Below are 17,683 nucleotides of genomic sequence, written 5' to 3' on the forward strand. Positions count from 1 at the left end.
TCTTGGCTTCACTGTGGATATAACCTTGGATGTAAATGAAGCGAGTCTTTAAGGGCTTCATTTTACTTTGAGGAATGAGGGTAATTTCTAATAAAGGAACGATTAGTAAGACTTCTGGCGATGTTCACCTTTAAAGAGTTAATGTCCTGGGGATATGAGCAGCATTTTAAGACTGTCTTTGGGAAGGTGAGTGAGCAGGGGCTGAAGCCCATTTGCAGCTTGTCACTACTGTCACAGTCCTACCACGATGACGGCCTCAGAACTTTAGTCTTCCAGGTTAACACGTTTGAGCAAACGGACTTGAGTGAGACGTGGGTTCTGGGTGTTCCTTCATCTGTTTCTGAAATCTGTGGTGGACCCCACATATTGGTACCGTGAGTTCACTGCTGTTTTTAGAAGAGGGTTTGTTGATGCTTTAGATATACAGTTGTGGCTTTAAAAAATAACTCCAGCCCAGTATTTGACATTTTTAAAATCACAGTACCCAATCCTGAAAATTAGGAAAAGCAGTTAAAGGCATTTTTTATAAAAGGAAACTGACTTGACGTGTTTAGCGTATGTAGGTCTGTTAGTTATTGTTCGTTCATTTAACTTTTAGCTGCATGTTCCACAGATGAACTGGACATGCAGGCGAGCGCTCTTCATAAAGCATGCCCCTCGATATCTGACTACGTGGTGGGCCGTGTGACCTTGTCTATGATGGCCTAGACAGATGGTGAGAGGAGTAACAGTAAATCCATTTTCCACTGCGAGAACACATGCTTCATACTTGTGCAGGGGCACTGAATTCCTACATGATTTCTGTGCCTCGTGAGTTTTATGTGATGAATGACTGTGGGAATGTGGTAGAGGTCATGTAACACACACTATCTATTGCATCGGCAGCTCGTCTCTGCCCAGACCTAATGGTGAGGGTTAACTTCTCTGGAGTCACATCACATTTCTCCTGTGAATCATCAGGTCCCAGTTAGCCTGCAGAGAGGCTCTAGGTTCTGTTAAAAACCTGAAGGAAAGCTCCAGCGTCATTCTGTTACTCTTCCAGTGACTTCCTTAAATCAGTTGCCTCTACAGCAAAAAAGCCTGTTCTTTTAAAACCTGTGTACAAAGTAACGTTTTTTCTTGGAAACAGTTCAGGTAAGGGGACACTCTGAAGGGTGTTTTGCTGCCTATATTATTTGAAGAAGTGAAGTCACTCAGTCATGTCTTTTAGCAAACCCCATGGACTGTAGCCTACCAGACTCCTCCATCCATGGGATTTTCCAGGTGAAGGTACTGCAGTGGGTTGCCATTTCCTTCTCCAGGGGATCTTCCTGACCCAAGGATCGAACCCAGGTCTTCTGCATTGCAGGCTTTACCGTCTGAGCCACCTGGGAAGCCCCAAGGCACATCATTTAAATTTGGTGTTTGCTCTAGAAGTTGTTCTCCTGCAGGATTCTAAGTACAGTAGGTGCTGGTGGCTGGTCTGAAATGACTCTCCTAGGAAACCCTATCCTTTTAAGGGCCTTTTACTCTGTGACAGCACTGCAGAGGCATCTTGGCAGCAGACACCTCCAGCTAAAACCACTCCAGTTCATTTTTAGGGAACCTAACACTTACCAGCTCTAGTGCATGCTGCTCCTGGCTGCCCAGGTTTATTTTTGACACCCCGCTTTGCCAAGTGAGAATGTGCTGGTTCGTAGCTCCCCACTGTAGTCATTCTCCCCCTCTTCACACGCACCCTCCATGCACATTTACAGTTTCAGATGTGATTTTAATCTTAATTCTGTGCCTGAAATAGCTTGGAGATGATATGTTGAAACTAAATCACACTGACATACATAGATGAATAATAAAAAGCTTTCCTTAAAAAAAAAAAAAAACGATTTATGGTCTTTGAAAATGACAAAGAACTATGTCAGCGGGGCTGGGGGAGAGCACAGAGGGTTTTCAGCTGAGCTGATACCCGGGGTGACTTTGCTTGTTCCCTGATTCAACTGGAATGCTGTGTCAAACTCCAGCATTTAAGGTCTGGCTGCTTTCTCCTAAAATAAAGGTGATACCCACCTCAGAAATTACCAGAAATGAGGAGAAGCCCTTTGTCCCCATCGCTCCATATGGCTTTGTTCCCAGTGACACACTTGTGGCTGAAGGCTTGAGTTAGGACACAAGATGTAGTTTGTGACAGAGGCTTTGTTAAAACAGAGGCTTTGTAAATGAATGCGCTTCAGAGGGAGGGTCAGTGCTTCTGGCTACCATCTCAGCACTCTGCCGTCCTTGGAGGCGAGTCCAGAGGCAGGCATGGTGGAGCACGGGAGTGGATTCTGTGAATTTCCCTACTGCCTCAGGGGAGGCTGGGAGGGGAGCACGGGAAGAGACAGTGCTGCCTGCACACATGTCCCTGCCCGTCCCCATGGTTCCATGGGCCCCTCCGGAAGGCCCCTCGCGCTGTGAAGAGATGAGGCATTTATCAGTGTCCCAGGCCCAAGGACTCCCACAGGCCTGCGGGGAGTTGGTGGTAGTCCCCTGATGAACACTGCCCTTTAGGGTGGGCCTGGCCCTGCAGTCCTCTGGCAGTCCCAGAGGGGAGGCACCCTTCTTACAGGTGGGGACACTGAGCAAGAGGACTAGCCACATATAGCAGCTCCAGTCTCCTGTGGTTTCCACCTGCTGCTTCCGTTTACCAGGTCAGGGAAAAGTACGACTCCAGCCTATGTGGCTCACATGCTTACTTCTTCTAGTCATACCAGATCTTTAGGTTACCTCTGTAGCTAAATTTTCATCCTCTCAAGCAAAGTGTGAGCTGTTTTCGACACCCAGTGATTGTAACCCAGGCGATCACACAAGGTTTATTTAGGACCCATTCCAAATGACTTGGACACCATGCTCTGTTGTTAGGAAACCTTGCTATTTAAGAAAACTAAATTCACCCCAGAAGTCTGCTGTCACTGATGGCTTTCCACTGAATGTGTCTTACATTCGGAAGGTTAACTACAAAAAGCGATTTCTCAGTGTGTCATTTGGCATTGTTAGATTTTAAAAACAAATGTGTGATTTCCCGTGAGCACAGCACTCAGTTACACATACAATAACATTCTCTACAGAAGGGGTTGACTTGCCTGGGGTTAATGCAGATGTTTCTAGTCCAGATAAAATTGTGATTTTTTTTTTAAAGCATTTGTGGTGTTATTTTTTAAATTGACGCCAGAACTTTAAGAACGTAAGATGTCTCACTGTCTTCAGGCTAATTGTTTTCACTTTTAAAACCCTTAAGTTGCAGAAAGAAAACAGTCCCCGGAGAGGTGGCAGTTTCCTCTGTGATCAAGAGGAGGGGGACACCCGCCCCTGTACCCACCCAGGGAGCCCTCGGGCGCCCCGCCCTGCGGGGATGTGGCCCTGTATGGACACAGACTCCAGTGCGTTTGAGGACCGGCCGCTGTCAAAGCTGAAGGAATCGGACAGGTGCTCAGCGCGGGAGAATCTCTACCTGGACACCTTGTCCCTGGACGATGAGCCAGAGGAGCCCCCGGCCCGTGGGCCCCAGAGGGAGTTCAGGAACTGCTTCCGTGAGGTCAGCCTGGGTTTGGGTCTAGTCACCTGCGAAGGAGGGTGAGGGCTTGGGAAGCTGGCTGAGTGGCTGGCAGGCTGTGGGCTCTCCATATTGTGGTCCTGAAGTTAGTAAAAATGAACCTTCCGTGATGTGAGAGCTTTGGGGTGGCTCTGACCCCAGGCTCCCTGCTGCACTTGGCCGCTTATCTCAAGGTCAGAAATTCAGAGCCTGTGTCCCATGTGAATAGGAGTCTCAGGAGCTGTCCAGTGAAATCCAGGAGGAAAAAGATCATCTCAGAAGTGCAGAACTGCCAATTTCCTTAAAATGACAGCACAGTCTCTGATTTCAGAAAACATATTAATAACAGAAAAGTCTTTTTTTAAAGAAAGTACTTCACATTGGAAGTAGCAAATGTCAGTAACCAATGACATACAATAAATACCTTCTTTATGTAAAGGGAAAAAGAATCCAACACTAGAAACCTATGGGACTTAGATCAGTGAAGGGGAAAGCTTAGCTCTGTGCAGAAATCCCTACAGGATGGCAGTGGGTTTTCCTGGTTAAAGACTAATTTTAAGAATCACTCCCTGTGAGCCGGTCTCACAGTGGCTGCACCTGTCATCTGACCTGTCCCACATGCTCAGCAGATAGGGGTGCCCGTCAGGCAGTGCTGCTGAAGTGGGGACCTCCTCCTTGGCACCTGAACCCCAGCAGAGGTGACATCGCCAGCATGCCACCCCAGGTGACCCCATGTTGACCACTGCAGTAGCCAGGGCTCTCTGGGGGATCCTTGAGGGGTTTGCTGGCTGGGGCCTCACTCCATCTGGACTGGGTCCGCACAAGGGTGTCCTCTGCTCAGGAGAACCATGTATGCAGTTCTCTTCTTTAGTGGAGGTCACTGTGGCTTTCCCAGTGCCCAAGGGCGACGTTTAAACACCAAGAGCGCTCTATCTAAGGACGTCACACTGACTTCTTTCATTTTTTATTGCGGTACAGTTGGTGTACAATGTTGTGTACAATATAGTGGTTCAGTTCTTCCAGGTTATATACTCCATTTACAGTTACTATAAAACACTGGCAGCACTCCCTGTGCCATACAGCATATCCTGTAGCTTCTTTATTTTCTATGTCTTGTCTGTGCCTTTCACCCTGACTTCTGTACCAGGCTGAGGCCAGGGGACGTCTACCCCGACTTACCCTCCTCCCAACCCTTACTCCTCCTCTCACTTGCACGCGCTCGCTCTCTCACACATTGTCACTGAAGCAGCTTTGAGGCTCTCACACACAGCACTGCCTTCTGAGAAACACAGAAGAGCCGCCTTGGGACAAAGCTTACAGCCAGTTTTTCTCACTCACGTAGCCCCTCCCTCATCGCCCCTGGATGCTGGTGTCATTACTGACCTTCCAAGGGCTGAGGGGCAGAGGCACTCCTGGCCCAAACTTGGCTTCCACGTACGTTTTAAATGTTTTCCTAAGAGCAAAGCATACCCTTAGCAGCCCCAAATCTGCCAGTACTGACTGATTCTGGTGAACTTATTTTCTTTATAGGAAGAAGAAAATCACAAGGGAAATCTTCAAAGGTAAGTAAAGTTGATGAAATGACAGTAGACTACCGCAGGAAAGACCTCCTGGTCTTAAAAGTCTATCTGTAGTCAGCAGTGCACTGTGACGCTTCAAAAATGACTTAGAGTAAAACTTCTGGAGAAGCAGTTGCTTTAGTACACAGTATTTAGATCGTTAACAACAAAAAGGCCAGTGCTGTGTTCATGTGTGTTAGTGTCGTGGCAAGAGCTGTTTTATGTTTTTGAAAAGTTCATGGAAACCCCTCTCTTCTGATTTAAAGGCTGGAAAAAACTCCCTCTTGATATGCTATGAGACATTTTAGACCGTTTAAAAGCTCTCCTAGGATGACTTATTACAGTATTACCAAGAGTAATCCTTGAAGTAAATATAAAGTAGCTAGTGTTTGTAATCATTTTCTAGTAACCCACATATGTAATGGTGGGGCATGTCTGAAAAGGCCCATATAAACAAATTTGTTTAAATGGAGCAGAAGGCAAGGGGAGGAGTGAGCCCGGAGGGGACTTCTGTTTGAAATGGTGTTGATATCATGCACCAGCCTGCTCACACCGTCCACTGCCCTTGGGAGACTGGTAGTGCTTGAGCTGAGAGAGATGAGGCGAGCGGGTAGAGGAGATGTCAGATGACAGTTACTTTGTGGTGGCCTCTCCTCCTCCCTACCACGCCTGTATCCGGGTTGGACTGTGGTGCAGTCACGTCTGCTCTAAGGCGAGAAACTCAGGAAACTTCCGCAGATTTGGCATCAAGGGTGCCTGTCAGTAGACGGAGAGGCCAGGCCACAGCCAGGCTTCCCGTCTGCCTGTGGACCCACTGTAGGCTGAAAACAAAACAGTGCGAAGTGGACCTGGAACTTAACTCCAACTACCCTGGAGCACCACATCCACCCCCAGTTTTGAAAGTCAGCCGTAGTAAATTCTGACCAGTGCAAGGCTCCTGCATCAATTCCACGGCCATAAAAACCCAAAGGGTCAGCCCAAGCGGAGACTGTCGGCACAGTGCACAGGGGCAGGCCGTGGGCTGCGCTGGGTTGGGGGTCTTGGGGCCATAGCTCCCTAGCTGGTGACGGCTCACACCGCTCCTCTCCCCTTCCCCAGGGCCGTGTCTGTGTCGTCCATGTCTGAGTTTCAGCGCTTGATGGATGGCTCTCCCTTCCTGCCAGAGAAGGGCCTGCCCCCCACATGTAGCAAGGAGGACGTCACCCCACCCCTGTCCCCTGATGACCTCAAGTACATCGAGGAGTTCAACAGCAAGAGCTGGGACGACAGGCCTCCAGACCCCTGGGTGGACAGGACCGAGGTGGGGCGGACGCGGCCCGAGGCCAGCACTGAACCTTTCTCTGACGCCGCCTGGTACCTCACCACAAGCATCACCCTGACCACGGACACCGTGACCAACCCCGAGCACTGCCAGAAGCAGCCCCCGCGGAACCTTGTCTGTGCTGAGCAGGCTGGGGGGAGGGGGCTGCACAGCCCACCCGCCATCCGGAGGCTGGAGGGCATCATGGCGGGGGTCGGCGAGAGCAGGGTCCGAGGGGGCCCCGGGGATGCCAAGGGGAGCCCTTCTGAACATGTGCTCAGCAGGTGGCCCTGTGCCCCCTCCAGGCACCCCCGAGACTACACGGAGGTGGGGCTCCGGCCCCTCGATAGCACCCTCAGCTTCTCCTCCCCATTGCACAGCCTGGAAATGCCCAGAAACCTGAGTGATGATATGAAGGAGGTAGCCTTCTCAGTCAGGAGCGCCGTCTGCTCCAGCCCCGTTGAGCCTCTGGTCAAGGACATGGCCTGCCAGACCAATGGGTCCCGGACAACAGGAACACAGACAGTCCAGACCATCAGTGTCGGCCTACAGACGGAAGCCCTGCGGGGCAGCCCACACAAGTGTCTCACACCCAAGGCGGGAGGTGGCGCCACACCCGCGTCCTCTCCCTCCCGTGGCCTCAGGAACAGGCAGGTGGCCCCCGCCATTGAGAAGGTGCAAGCTAAGTTTGAACGCACATGCTGCTCCCCCAAGTACGGGTCTCCCAAGCTGCAGCGGAAGCCCCTTCCCAGAGTGGACCAGTCAAGTAGCAGGGCCTCCCCAGGGGTGGCCCAGAAGGGGTGTGGTGAGTCAGCCTGGGCCCGCTCCACCACCACTCGTGAGAGCCCCGTGCACACCGCCATGAACGATGGCCTCTCCAGCCTCTTCAGCATCATTGACCACAGCCCGGTGGTGCAGGACCCCTTCCAGAAGGGGGTGCGGACTGCGAGTCGGTCTCGCTCGGCCGAGCCCCGGCCGGAGCTGGGTCCAGGCCAGGACACCAGCCCCAGCTCCCGGGGCCGCTCACCCAGCCCCATTGGGGGTGGCTCAGAGACATGCAGGGAGGAGGGGGGAGAGGGCACGCCCCTGAGGCAGGACTTATCTGCTCCCCCTGGCTACACACTCACCGAGAACGTGGCCCGGATCCTCCACAGAAAGCTGTTGGAACATGCCTTAAAGGAGGAGCGGAGGCAGGCTGCCCACAGCCCCACAAATAGCAGCAGCGACAACCACATGGGAGAAGCGGTGGTCAAGGCCGAACCAGGGTCCATCGAGGTAATGGAGGTTGAGTCTTCCCCCGACCATGCCCCCACCACTGGTCTTTCTCAAAGTGGGCAAGGAGGACCCTGGGGCTGTGTACCGGATCACCTGAGTTCAGGAGGGTGTTGGGAGGACAGAATAAGCAGGAACACAAGCCCCGAGCTGCTGCTTAGAAACTCATCTTACCACCTTCAGTGATCCTCTGAAGACAAGGAGATGGTGGTCTTTAAGTAGCTCTGGGACTGACTCAGGTTCTATGCTCTGGCTCAGTGATCCATGGTTGTCTATTCAGTGCTGACTTAAGTGCAGAGAGCATCCTTATGTCCCACAGATCCCCTTACCCTCTCTGTGTGCAAGAGTTCTCTGAGCAGTAAAACCAGGTGAGACAAATGGATAAAGTCAACAGCGTGCCTTCATACAACTAGATTACTGTCGTCATCCCCCTTATACCTCACCTATTGTTATCATGCTACCTATGACCACACATTAAATATTATCACACATTACTATTACATTATCATTATTATATGCCCCTTAAAGTTATTCACAATTCCACATGTGGTATAATTGGACCACACCACTTAAAAATCAATTCCTGATTCTGCGGCAGGAATGAGCAAAATAAACAAAGTCAGATGATAATGCCAGGCATGAAAATAGTGGGGCTGGAGGACAGTTCCAGCTCTTGGTCAGACCGTTGTGTATAGACCTGGGTAAGGCCTGACCCACTAGGAAGCCAGATGCAAAACCTCCCCAACGGTGGAGTCCAGACACCTGGGGGCACTCTCCAGGCCAGGCAGTCAGCCGATGGCAAAGGTGAGACACAGAGACACCCTCTGGCTCCCTAGCTGCTCCCTCCCGAGGCCCTGCAGCTGCACAGGTGAGGAGAAGAAAGCTCAGGAGGGGAAGAGGTGTATTTCTCTGTGTCACCTGAGGCCCCTGCCATCCACACATCCCACAGAGGGATAAGTAATGTGTGGCTTCCCAGTGTAATTCAAAATACAAAGTTAAATCTGAAGTAGATAAAACCATGAGAAATTGCCAGTGACCTTCAGAAACGGCAATGCTATGTGGTTCAACCTAATATTGATCATCTGTGGCCTACGCCTGTCAAAGGTACGTGTCTTTGTGGGAAAGCTGTTTGTGTGCTCTGAGGAGGAGGCTGCCTGTTCTCAGGTGACAGATGGTGCCCTCAGGTAAGTGGTTTGCTGCTGCAGGGGATCTAGCAGGGAGAGTGCCCATCTCCTGGGACTGAGATCTTGGTCCCAGAGCATTACTCGGCTTGGCTGCAGTGTTCATTTGTATTAGAGACAAAATAGGTTTTGTTTTGGAGGCTAAAAATGCTGAGTCACAAATGAATGTGAGACTATAAAGGAAACGGCTCAATAATGGGATCATACCACTCAGACACAAAGATGGCTTTACCTGCACAAAGCCATGCCCCACTCTTTGGTCCTCCATAAAGTCTCTTTGCTACCGGAAAAGGTGACGGCTGATTTAAAGGGGGCCCAGGGCCAGTGTCAGGGGTTCAGACTGGCATGGAGCTCCCTGGGCAGTATTGAGATATCATGGTCTTCTTCCTTTCACTGTGGAAAATAGCTTATTCTAGATTTCAGGGGATGATTCCTCACCTGAGCTGTCTTACTAAATGAGTCTCTCTCTAGATGGTGTGACAGTTCTGGGTTTTCATTCCAAACTCCGCAGAACAAGTTCTGTTCCACCCTGCTCTCTGAGCCCATGGGGCATCTTCCCTGAGTGCTCATGGCGACCCCAAGACACGGTGCTGGAGGACCCCTGGCCAGGCATGGGCACCGCAGTAAAGTCCCCTCTCTCACGCTCACCCCACAAGCTACTTGCTCCTTTGTTTCTCTTGGAGTTGTAGCACGATGCAGAGAGAGGCTATGAACAGGAGGGCTAAGGTAGAGAGAGAGGAGAATCTGGACATGTCTCAGTTGAAAATCTGAAGGGAAAGTTTTAGTCTGGGCCTCAGTCATTTGGTCACTGTGACTAAGACAGTCCCGCTGTTTAATGGGCTCTGTTTCAAAACCTGCAGTTGTGGGGCACTGGAAACGCTCTGTGCCACGGGGCAGCTCAGGAAGAACAGGAGGACAGGCAGCACAAGAGAGAGGCTGCTGTCGTGAGGCCCCTCCTGCGTGGCTGGGCACAGACCGGCCTACGCACCCACTTCTGCTGAGCCTCACTTCTCAGGATGGCTATCCCTGGAGCTGCCACCTGGGCCTGTTGACTTTAAACCTTTACTGTTGTTCTTCTTGTAAAGTACTTTCCAACCTACTTGCTTTTCTTTTCTTTTGTCTGTCTCTTCTGTCCAGAACCAAACTGTCTTACTAACTGCCCCCTGGGGACTCTAGCCCACCTCACTCCGTAAGTGCTTTCTTCCTTCTTTCCACTGTCTGCAGAGCTTGTTGTGTAGCTCAGGGCTGGCCCAGCATCCATCTGAAGGGACAGATGGCCAGCCTGGACAGGCCCACGTGCCCCCACACACACCACTGGGTGCTGAATGCTCTGTGCAGAGACCCCTCTGCTGTGCGGTAAAGGCACACCGGCCTGCGAGGGGACTGACGAGCCTGTGGGGTCTGAGCAGAGCACGGTCTGTGCCTGCTCACCGACAACTGGCACTGTGGTGGCAGTGTGCACTGCCACGTGCTGTGCAGGAAGCTGTCCTCTGTTTTCAACAACCACACTAGAGGGAAGAAATACAAATGTATCTTGACCTTCCAGGGGTCACCACAGCTGACCAAGTGCTCAATAACTTTGTCAACAAAACAGTCATTCCTGCCCCAAAACTGTAGAACCACCTTCAGAGCCCCGGTCGAGGAGCATGAGAAAACACCAGCCTTGTTTCCAATCGAGGATGGTTACCTCCCCTTATCTGCTGGCCTTAAACACACGTGGCTCTCAAAGACCAAGCATGTGGCCCACGAAACATGATGGAGTGGCTACAGCGGCCCTTTCTAGAAGAGGTGCTCCAAGGACGAGAGCCCCACTACTGCCTGTCTTCCCATTATTGTTGGCACTGGCCAGGTGTGTTGAATTCTTACCTTTTTAACTTATTCCACTGCAGGGGCTTCTCAGGAAAAGAGAGCATCCTCTGCTCACAAGTGCTGGTGTGACATGAAGGAGAACTTTGTCTCCTTAACTCATGGTCACACAGCCTTTCTTTCCGTAGGAATGCACAAATGCGAGAGAAGAGGTAGCACAAACAGACCCCTGTCACTCAGCATCAGCTAGGTAGAAATGGGCCACAGTGCTGTCCAAAAACGTACTCCAGCAATCTACCCCCACCACACACACCTCAAGACACCAAAAGACCCTGAGCAGTAGCAGACTTCTCAGCCGCCGTCCCACGTACGCTTTTATTTCTGCTGTTTTGGTGCTGACGTGCTTTCATAGGCAAGGTATCGCTGGTTGCCATGGTTTCCATTAGTATAAGAGCTCTGCTGTTAGGGCTCATAAAAAGTTGCAGTCATGTAAAAAGCCACCAGAACTAGCAATGTTAGCATCATCGTGTGTCAGTGCTTCTTTTCTGCTGGCCCCAGGCAGCAGCCACTCCCCACCCTCCTGTGCTCTGCCCGACACCTTCTCCCTCCCTGTCTCTTCCTCACTCTGCTGGCTACATGCTCCTTGTCTGGTCTCTGCTGTGCTCATCACATCTCTTCACATCCCTCCACTTACTTCTGGAGTGGCTCTGAGGGTCCTTGTTCCATGTTCTTCACAACAGTGGTCTCCCTCCTCAGCCTCCTGTTGTGTGGGTGTCTGTAGACAGAACTCGTTTCCTCCTGCCACAGTTGCCCCACCTTTGTGCCCGCAGATCCTGAGTCTGGGTGTCCTTTGTCCTGGCTGCAGAGTAAGGACGAGTGGCTCAACAGTCTGTAAAACCAAAAAAGGAGCAGTGGCCTTGAGAGGACATACTATAGGTGACCAGCCCCAGGGTTCTTCAAAGGTGCAGGAGCCCGGAGCACAGCAGCACGAATGCACTCGGGCTCCCCTGTTTTGACGCTGCTGCCAGTAAGAGTCATTAGATAAAACTGCCTCCATCAAAGTTTCTGCCTGCAGTGTTACATCACTGTTGTGGGGGCCTCACCCAGTGCCGGTCCACCTGGAACAAGCAGCAGCAGAGCTGATTTGAAGGTGAGCCCTGCTGCTAATGCAGCCAGATGGCATCCTGGGGCCTTCTGCGGGTGCCCACAGACCAAGGCGCAGGGAGGCTGACCTCCCAGGACTGGCCGCGGCAACTGACTAGATGCTTCAGAAGGCTGAAACGATGTGCACGGCCAGGCGAGAACAGGCCCACGGGGTCATGCAGACCACTCGCCCCTCTGACTCCCCTTTCCATTTGCTGCAGCCCAATTCCAAAGCCACTTACACCCATCTCATGCCACATTTTCATCACAATTTGCTATCTTCCCATGACTGCTGGCAATGGTCATTCGTGTTGAATTCGTAGTCTTTTTTTAACACATTCTCCGTGAGCAATGTGTGTATTAGCATTCACACCTGCTGGGCTGTTGCACTTGTCTTAGAGAAGTCTGTGTGGGGGGTGTGCCCTCCTGGAGGACCTGTCCCTCTCGTAACGCTGTCTTTCTCTTCCTCCACTCTGAAGGAACTACCTTGTTCTGCACTTGCTCCATCCCTAGAGCCTTGCTTCTCCAGGCCCGAGAGACCAGCAAACCGTCGCCCTCCGTCCCGCTGGGCCCCACACCCCGCCACTGCCTCACCAGCTCCATCACCCGGAGAACCCACCTCCTTGGAGGAGCTCGGTGATGAGGAGCCACCTGGGGAGAAGCCGCACGTGTGATGCAGGTTGGCATGGATTATCCGGAATAATTCACTGTAATTTGCATAATCACACCTTCGTCATCAACAGAACTCTGCCCCAAAAGGAGAGATCTGATTTTCCCAAGGTCAAAGAATGTTTTTTTAAAAAAACAAAAACAAAAACACAGCTGCTGAATGTTCAACCTGTGAACCTGAGATGTTTCTAGAATGAAACAGTAAATGTGCCTGTAAGAACTTAATTTTTTTCATAGCTCAGAAAACTATTTTTGTCTCCATCTTTTTTACACAAAGTATATTAAACAGTAAATATGATATAAATAAATTAAAAATGAAAGTTTTAAAAATGTACATTATAAGACATTCTGAACACCCTCACACGCAATACTGACTGCCTGTTAAATCTGCACTGTTAACATTTTGCTTTGGTTTATTTCCACGTTGAATTAGTGTGTTTTAAGTTAATTTTATTTTGTCAGCGTTCTTGTTTCTTAAGAATTTTTGCAATGCTTCAGCCTGTCGAATTCAGTGAACTTTTCATAATGAAAAAACCATGAAGCCCGTAGACAAGGCATCTCCTCTGTCCTAGAGGGGAGAGACGGCAGCGTCCTGGAAAGGCACAGAGGCCACAGCTGGGCTGCAAGTCCACCTGCTCCTCCTGCCCTGCACGTCTCTGGGTGCATGTCCATACCCCTGCTGTGGTCTCACCCACCTCCGTGAGTCCTCTCCCGCCATGACGTTGTGTGACCCCCTCGTACTGTACTGTTGGTGTTGTCTTCTTGCATTGACGATACAACAGCATTTAAAAATTACTGTTAGAAGACTAACTGGCAATACACAGTGTTTACTCCAAATTTTCTTGTTTAAGGAAAAATACCACAAAAAGTCACGAGCATACCAAATGGAAAGAGAGGGTGGTACCTCAGCATCTGTATGAGGTGATGATGAAGAAATAAAGTGTTTATAAAACAGCACCTGTCCCAAGCTCTTGTCTCAAGCACCCTCCACCTTAGTTCCTAATGGCTGGAGAGAGGACGCAGGGGGAAGGCGAGTCAAACAGCCACTCACGTATCTGACTGGGATGCACTGTGAGTGCACAACAGCCTTTGCAGCCTCTCCGCAACAGTATGTTAGGATTAGAAGGTGACTTCATTTTTGCTAAAAACACCAAAATGGATGGATGAGGGGGTGTGAGGAAACAGGTTACCCACAGTCAGGACGTGCCTACCCACTCCCCTCCCTGGAAGGTGGGAGAGGCCATTTCTACCCTGGACTGAGGTGCGACTGAACTGTCAGAATGACAGACCAGGAGTTTATGAAGTGGTGCTGGTGAAGACAGAACTGCTTCAGGCCGAAGCGTCTAGCTAAAATGTTTCAGCAGCAAATGGGCTAATGGCTTAAGCTCTTTTCCCAGCATTACCACAGTTCCATTAAAAAAAAAAAAAAAAAAGTTGGACATTGGAGCCTGCTGTAGTAGCTGTGGAGAACAGCCTGACAGTTCCTTAGGGAGTTAACCGGTTACCATGTGACCCAGAAATCCCACCACTGGGTGCAGGCCCCGGGAGAAAGCTGGGCCTTGGACTGGGCAGGTATTTGTTCACCCATGTTCACAGCAGCTTTACTCATGGTAGCCAGAGAGTGGAAACCACCCAAGTGTCCATCAATGGTTCATCCACACACTATTCAGCCTTAGGAAGCAAGGAGATTCTGGCACCTGCTGCAGTGTGGATAAACCATGAGGACAGCATGCTGAGGGCCATACATAAACCAGTCACAAAAACAACAAATGCTGTATGATTCCATTTACAGGAAGTACCCACAGTAGTCAAATTCATAGATACACCAAGTCATGGTGAGCAGGAATTTGAGAAAGAATGAGGATAGTTAGTGTTTAACGGGTACAGAGTTTCAGTTTGGGAAGATGAAAAGTTCTGGTAATGGATGGAGCTAATGGCTGCTCAACAATATGAATGTACTTAATGCCACTGAGCTCTACGCTTAAACACCACTAAATGGTGAGTGCTGCATGTATTTTACAACATTAACAATTTTTAATGCAAAAGATAAATACTTAACCCCAGAGACACTGCAAGTTGACAAATTTCTTTCCCGGTCAGCCTCTGCCCACCATGAGTGATGGGAGGCGCATTAACACTTCCACTTGCAAGCAAGCAGGCAAGCTGCTGGTGCTCATAACTGGGAAAGTGCCAGCATCCAGCGCAATTACAATCCGGGACACACACACATCAAAGCTGCCCTGTGCAGCTTTGTTCTCAGACAGGATCCTAAGAGTTGGCAGCCCTGGCCCCCAGAGGCTCTCACTAGTTCAGCAACTCCGAGAGAAAGACGATCTCTTAGCAGCTGCACCAACAGAAGCCCCAGGACTGAAGACTCTCGTGGGTCTGCTCTCATTTACACGTCGCACCCTGAGATTGTCACTACCAGACTGGTCCAGTAAAGGAAAACCACCAGGGCAGTGAGAATAGAGAAAGGGTGACTGGAAGGCGGCGAAGCCTGGACGTGATGGTGGGGGGCCCCTGGAATCACAAGGAGAGGTTCTGGTCACCACAGAACTGCTCTCTGCCTGGAGATGAGTCCTAGACACAGAAACAAAATATAGAGATAGTACAGTGTAAATCCTAAGTTAAGCGGGGCTTGAGCTGGACTTGAGAGGAAGAGCAGGATTAACTGGGAAGGCAGGAGAGACTGTCAGGGGTGGGGAAGAGGAGTAGAGGTGTGGGGAGGGGCAGATGAAGACCTGGCACCTGGGCAGTGGTGTGGTCACTGCTGGAGGAGAGCCTGCAGGGACGTAGCCATGTCAGCGGCACCAGTGCCTCAAAAGTGGTTTGGAGCCCCTCTGACCATCTAGTTCTCTAAGGGTCGGGCATATGTATTCTTGAATCCATCTACTGTGGAACCTCTCCAACTTTTGCACGGGCAGGACAAGAGGATGAAATTAGTTTCTACACTCCCGTCCAAATGGAGTGAGGCACGAAGTGGGTAAAGCGCAGCTGCTTGTCTGTTCTCGTCCCCACCCGCTGTCCCTCATGTGCAATTTGCTCTTATGTCCTAAACAAAGAGGCAGAAGCAGATTCCTCCAAGCCAGCTCAGAGTCCTCACACCCACCGGGTGTGCCCTGCCCAGTCCTTGCTACATTAAGGTTTTCAGGATTACGTGTCTTTTAAAAATATATATCTGTGCGAATCATTATTCTAATTCCCTTTAGCACATCTGTGTCTCACTCACTTTACTGAGCTTGCCAGAGTTATGCACATTTATTCTGTCCAGAAACAGCTGAGAAGTGCAACTATCATTTTCTATTTTCTAATTCATTGACTTTTTTTAAGTTGTGGATTTTAACTGTGTTTCAAAAACCATTTTAAAGTATACGATCCCGTGGGATTTGGAACATTCAGTGTTGTACAGTCATCACCACTGTGTAATCCCACAACATTTTCATCACCCTACAAGGACATACACATTAAGCAGTCCCTCCCCACAGGGCCTGGCACCCGCAGATCTGTTTTCTGTCTCTGTGGTTTTGCCAATTCAAGACATTTCATGTAAATGAAATTGCAGTGTGAACATGTCTGGCCTCTTTCACCTAGCCTGTTATCATGGTTCACCCACACCACAGCCTGTCAGTACTTTCAGAATATTCCACTATATAGATTGCTACATTTTATCTGTTCATTTTTAAAACAAAAGAAAATGCTTTGTTTACCTTAAATAGCCTTCATGATTCCCCAAAAGGAAGCAAGTCACAATGAATAATCGGACACTCAGTCCAGTTGCTCAGTCGTGTCCAACTCTTTGGGGCCTCGTGGACTGCACACCAGGCTTCCCTATCCACTCAGTCAATTCGCAAATTTGAGGCACTGCAGTGTCTTTACAAACACAGTCATTTCCTGGGGCCACCAGTACGTGTTATGCTTTGTCTGCCTTTAGTCCTCTCAGCACCATTCTTTGAGGCGGCACTGGAAACAAGTATAGCAGGAACTCAGGCTGAGTCATAAGCAAGTTGCCCATCTAAGTGAATCTGATGACATCAGTCTTTAGTAAACTCTGGGCTACTCCACTCAGACTAGAGAAAGCTGGATTTGAATCCTGGTTTGAACACAAAGGACTGCAATCTTAAAGGGCCATCTCTTGAAAACTCATTTGAGTGACAATAATACGTAATTCCCAGGGCATGTAAGGATTAAGGTTTACTGTGTACCTACTATGTGCAAGATCCTGTACTAAGATCTGCCAACAGCAACTTTCAACCAGGACCAAACAAAACAAAAAGAGGCTCCCTGCTCTCTCAGAGCTTATGTCATGTGATGAGAGACCAGAGTAAACAGGTGTGAGTGTGATGGAGAACAGTGAGCTAAAAGGCTTTCCTGGGAGAGACCCCATGAACTGAGGTCTTGGCAAGAAGCAGCTGTCGGGCATGCAGAGGAGGTAGCTGGTGAAAAGTGGTGATGAAGAGCTGAGCCTGTGTGTCCCTGGAAGTGAAGGATGGGTACTGTGACCTGAGGGGGGCGGGGGAGGCCTCACAGTACACAGGGAAGAGGGAATTTTACAGTAGGTCAGGGGGCAATCCATGGAACGATATTAAGCAAGGAAGAAAAGAACTTTCTAGAACACTACTGTGATGTGAGGATAAGGTCGGGCCAGAATGAAGGCTTCCTGACAAATGGCTGCTGCGCTGACCCAGAGCAGCCTTGCTGATAGCTCCAGGGTTTCTGTTGCTGCTGTTATTATTAGCATCGAGCCACCAGGCTGGCCACAGGCCGCTCATCGAGAGCTGGGCTGTAGGACCTGCTGCTGAGGCTCCCACAGGGCCTACCGCCACACTCCAGGATCTACCGCAGCTGTTCAGATAAAAACCAAGCCAGGCCCTCACTGGCTCTGCGGCTGCCTCTCAGGCTGGGCCAGCAGCCCTGTGAGTGGCCTTGGATCAAGAACAGGCTTCTCTCTTAACCCCCCACACTTCGGGCACAAAAATCACACAAGATTCCCATTCCTGTTCTGTTTCAAAGGTCTGCTTCTTCTCCAAAAAGAACCTGGCACTTCTAAGCTATAGTCAGTTATCTGCCATTTAGCAAGAATGGGTTCCTAGTCTTTAAAGGTGTCTTTATAAGGGGACCACAGAGGACTCTGGGTATTTGGATAGTGTGGGAGGGTTGGGGAGGCACCCAGTTATAAGCACTGCACAACATAAAAGTTGGGTAGGAACAA

The 17,683-nt window shown here is 50.1% G+C and overlaps 1 protein-coding gene across 4 annotated transcripts in view; it reads left to right on the top strand.

Annotated features, from left to right (window-relative positions):
• The window catches only part of MTCL1 (microtubule crosslinking factor 1), a 112,669-nt gene extending 99,240 nt beyond the window's left edge, over window positions 1-13,429 (top strand). For 2 of the 4 annotated variants that reach the window (XM_027525534.1, XM_027525533.1), the window contains 5 exons: window positions 3,251-3,547; window positions 5,075-5,106; window positions 6,202-7,678; window positions 9,994-10,045; window positions 12,285-12,373. In XM_027525534.1, coding sequence (XP_027381335.1) covers window positions 3,251-3,547; window positions 5,075-5,106; window positions 6,202-7,678; window positions 9,994-10,032 — 1,845 coding nt within the window. In that variant the 3' untranslated portion in view covers window positions 10,033-10,045; window positions 12,285-12,373. Of the gene's footprint in view, window positions 1-3,250; window positions 3,548-5,074; window positions 5,107-6,201; window positions 7,679-9,993; window positions 10,046-12,284 lie in introns of all 4 variants that reach the window. The other 2 variants (XM_027525532.1, XM_027525531.1) reach the window with 1 other exon arrangement.
• Window positions 13,430-17,683: the final 4,254 nt, after the last annotated feature.

This window comes from Bos indicus x Bos taurus, chromosome 24, assembly GCF_003369695.1.
Source record: "Bos indicus x Bos taurus breed Angus x Brahman F1 hybrid chromosome 24, Bos_hybrid_MaternalHap_v2.0, whole genome shotgun sequence".
Taxonomy (NCBI): domain Eukaryota; kingdom Metazoa; phylum Chordata; class Mammalia; order Artiodactyla; family Bovidae; genus Bos; species Bos indicus x Bos taurus.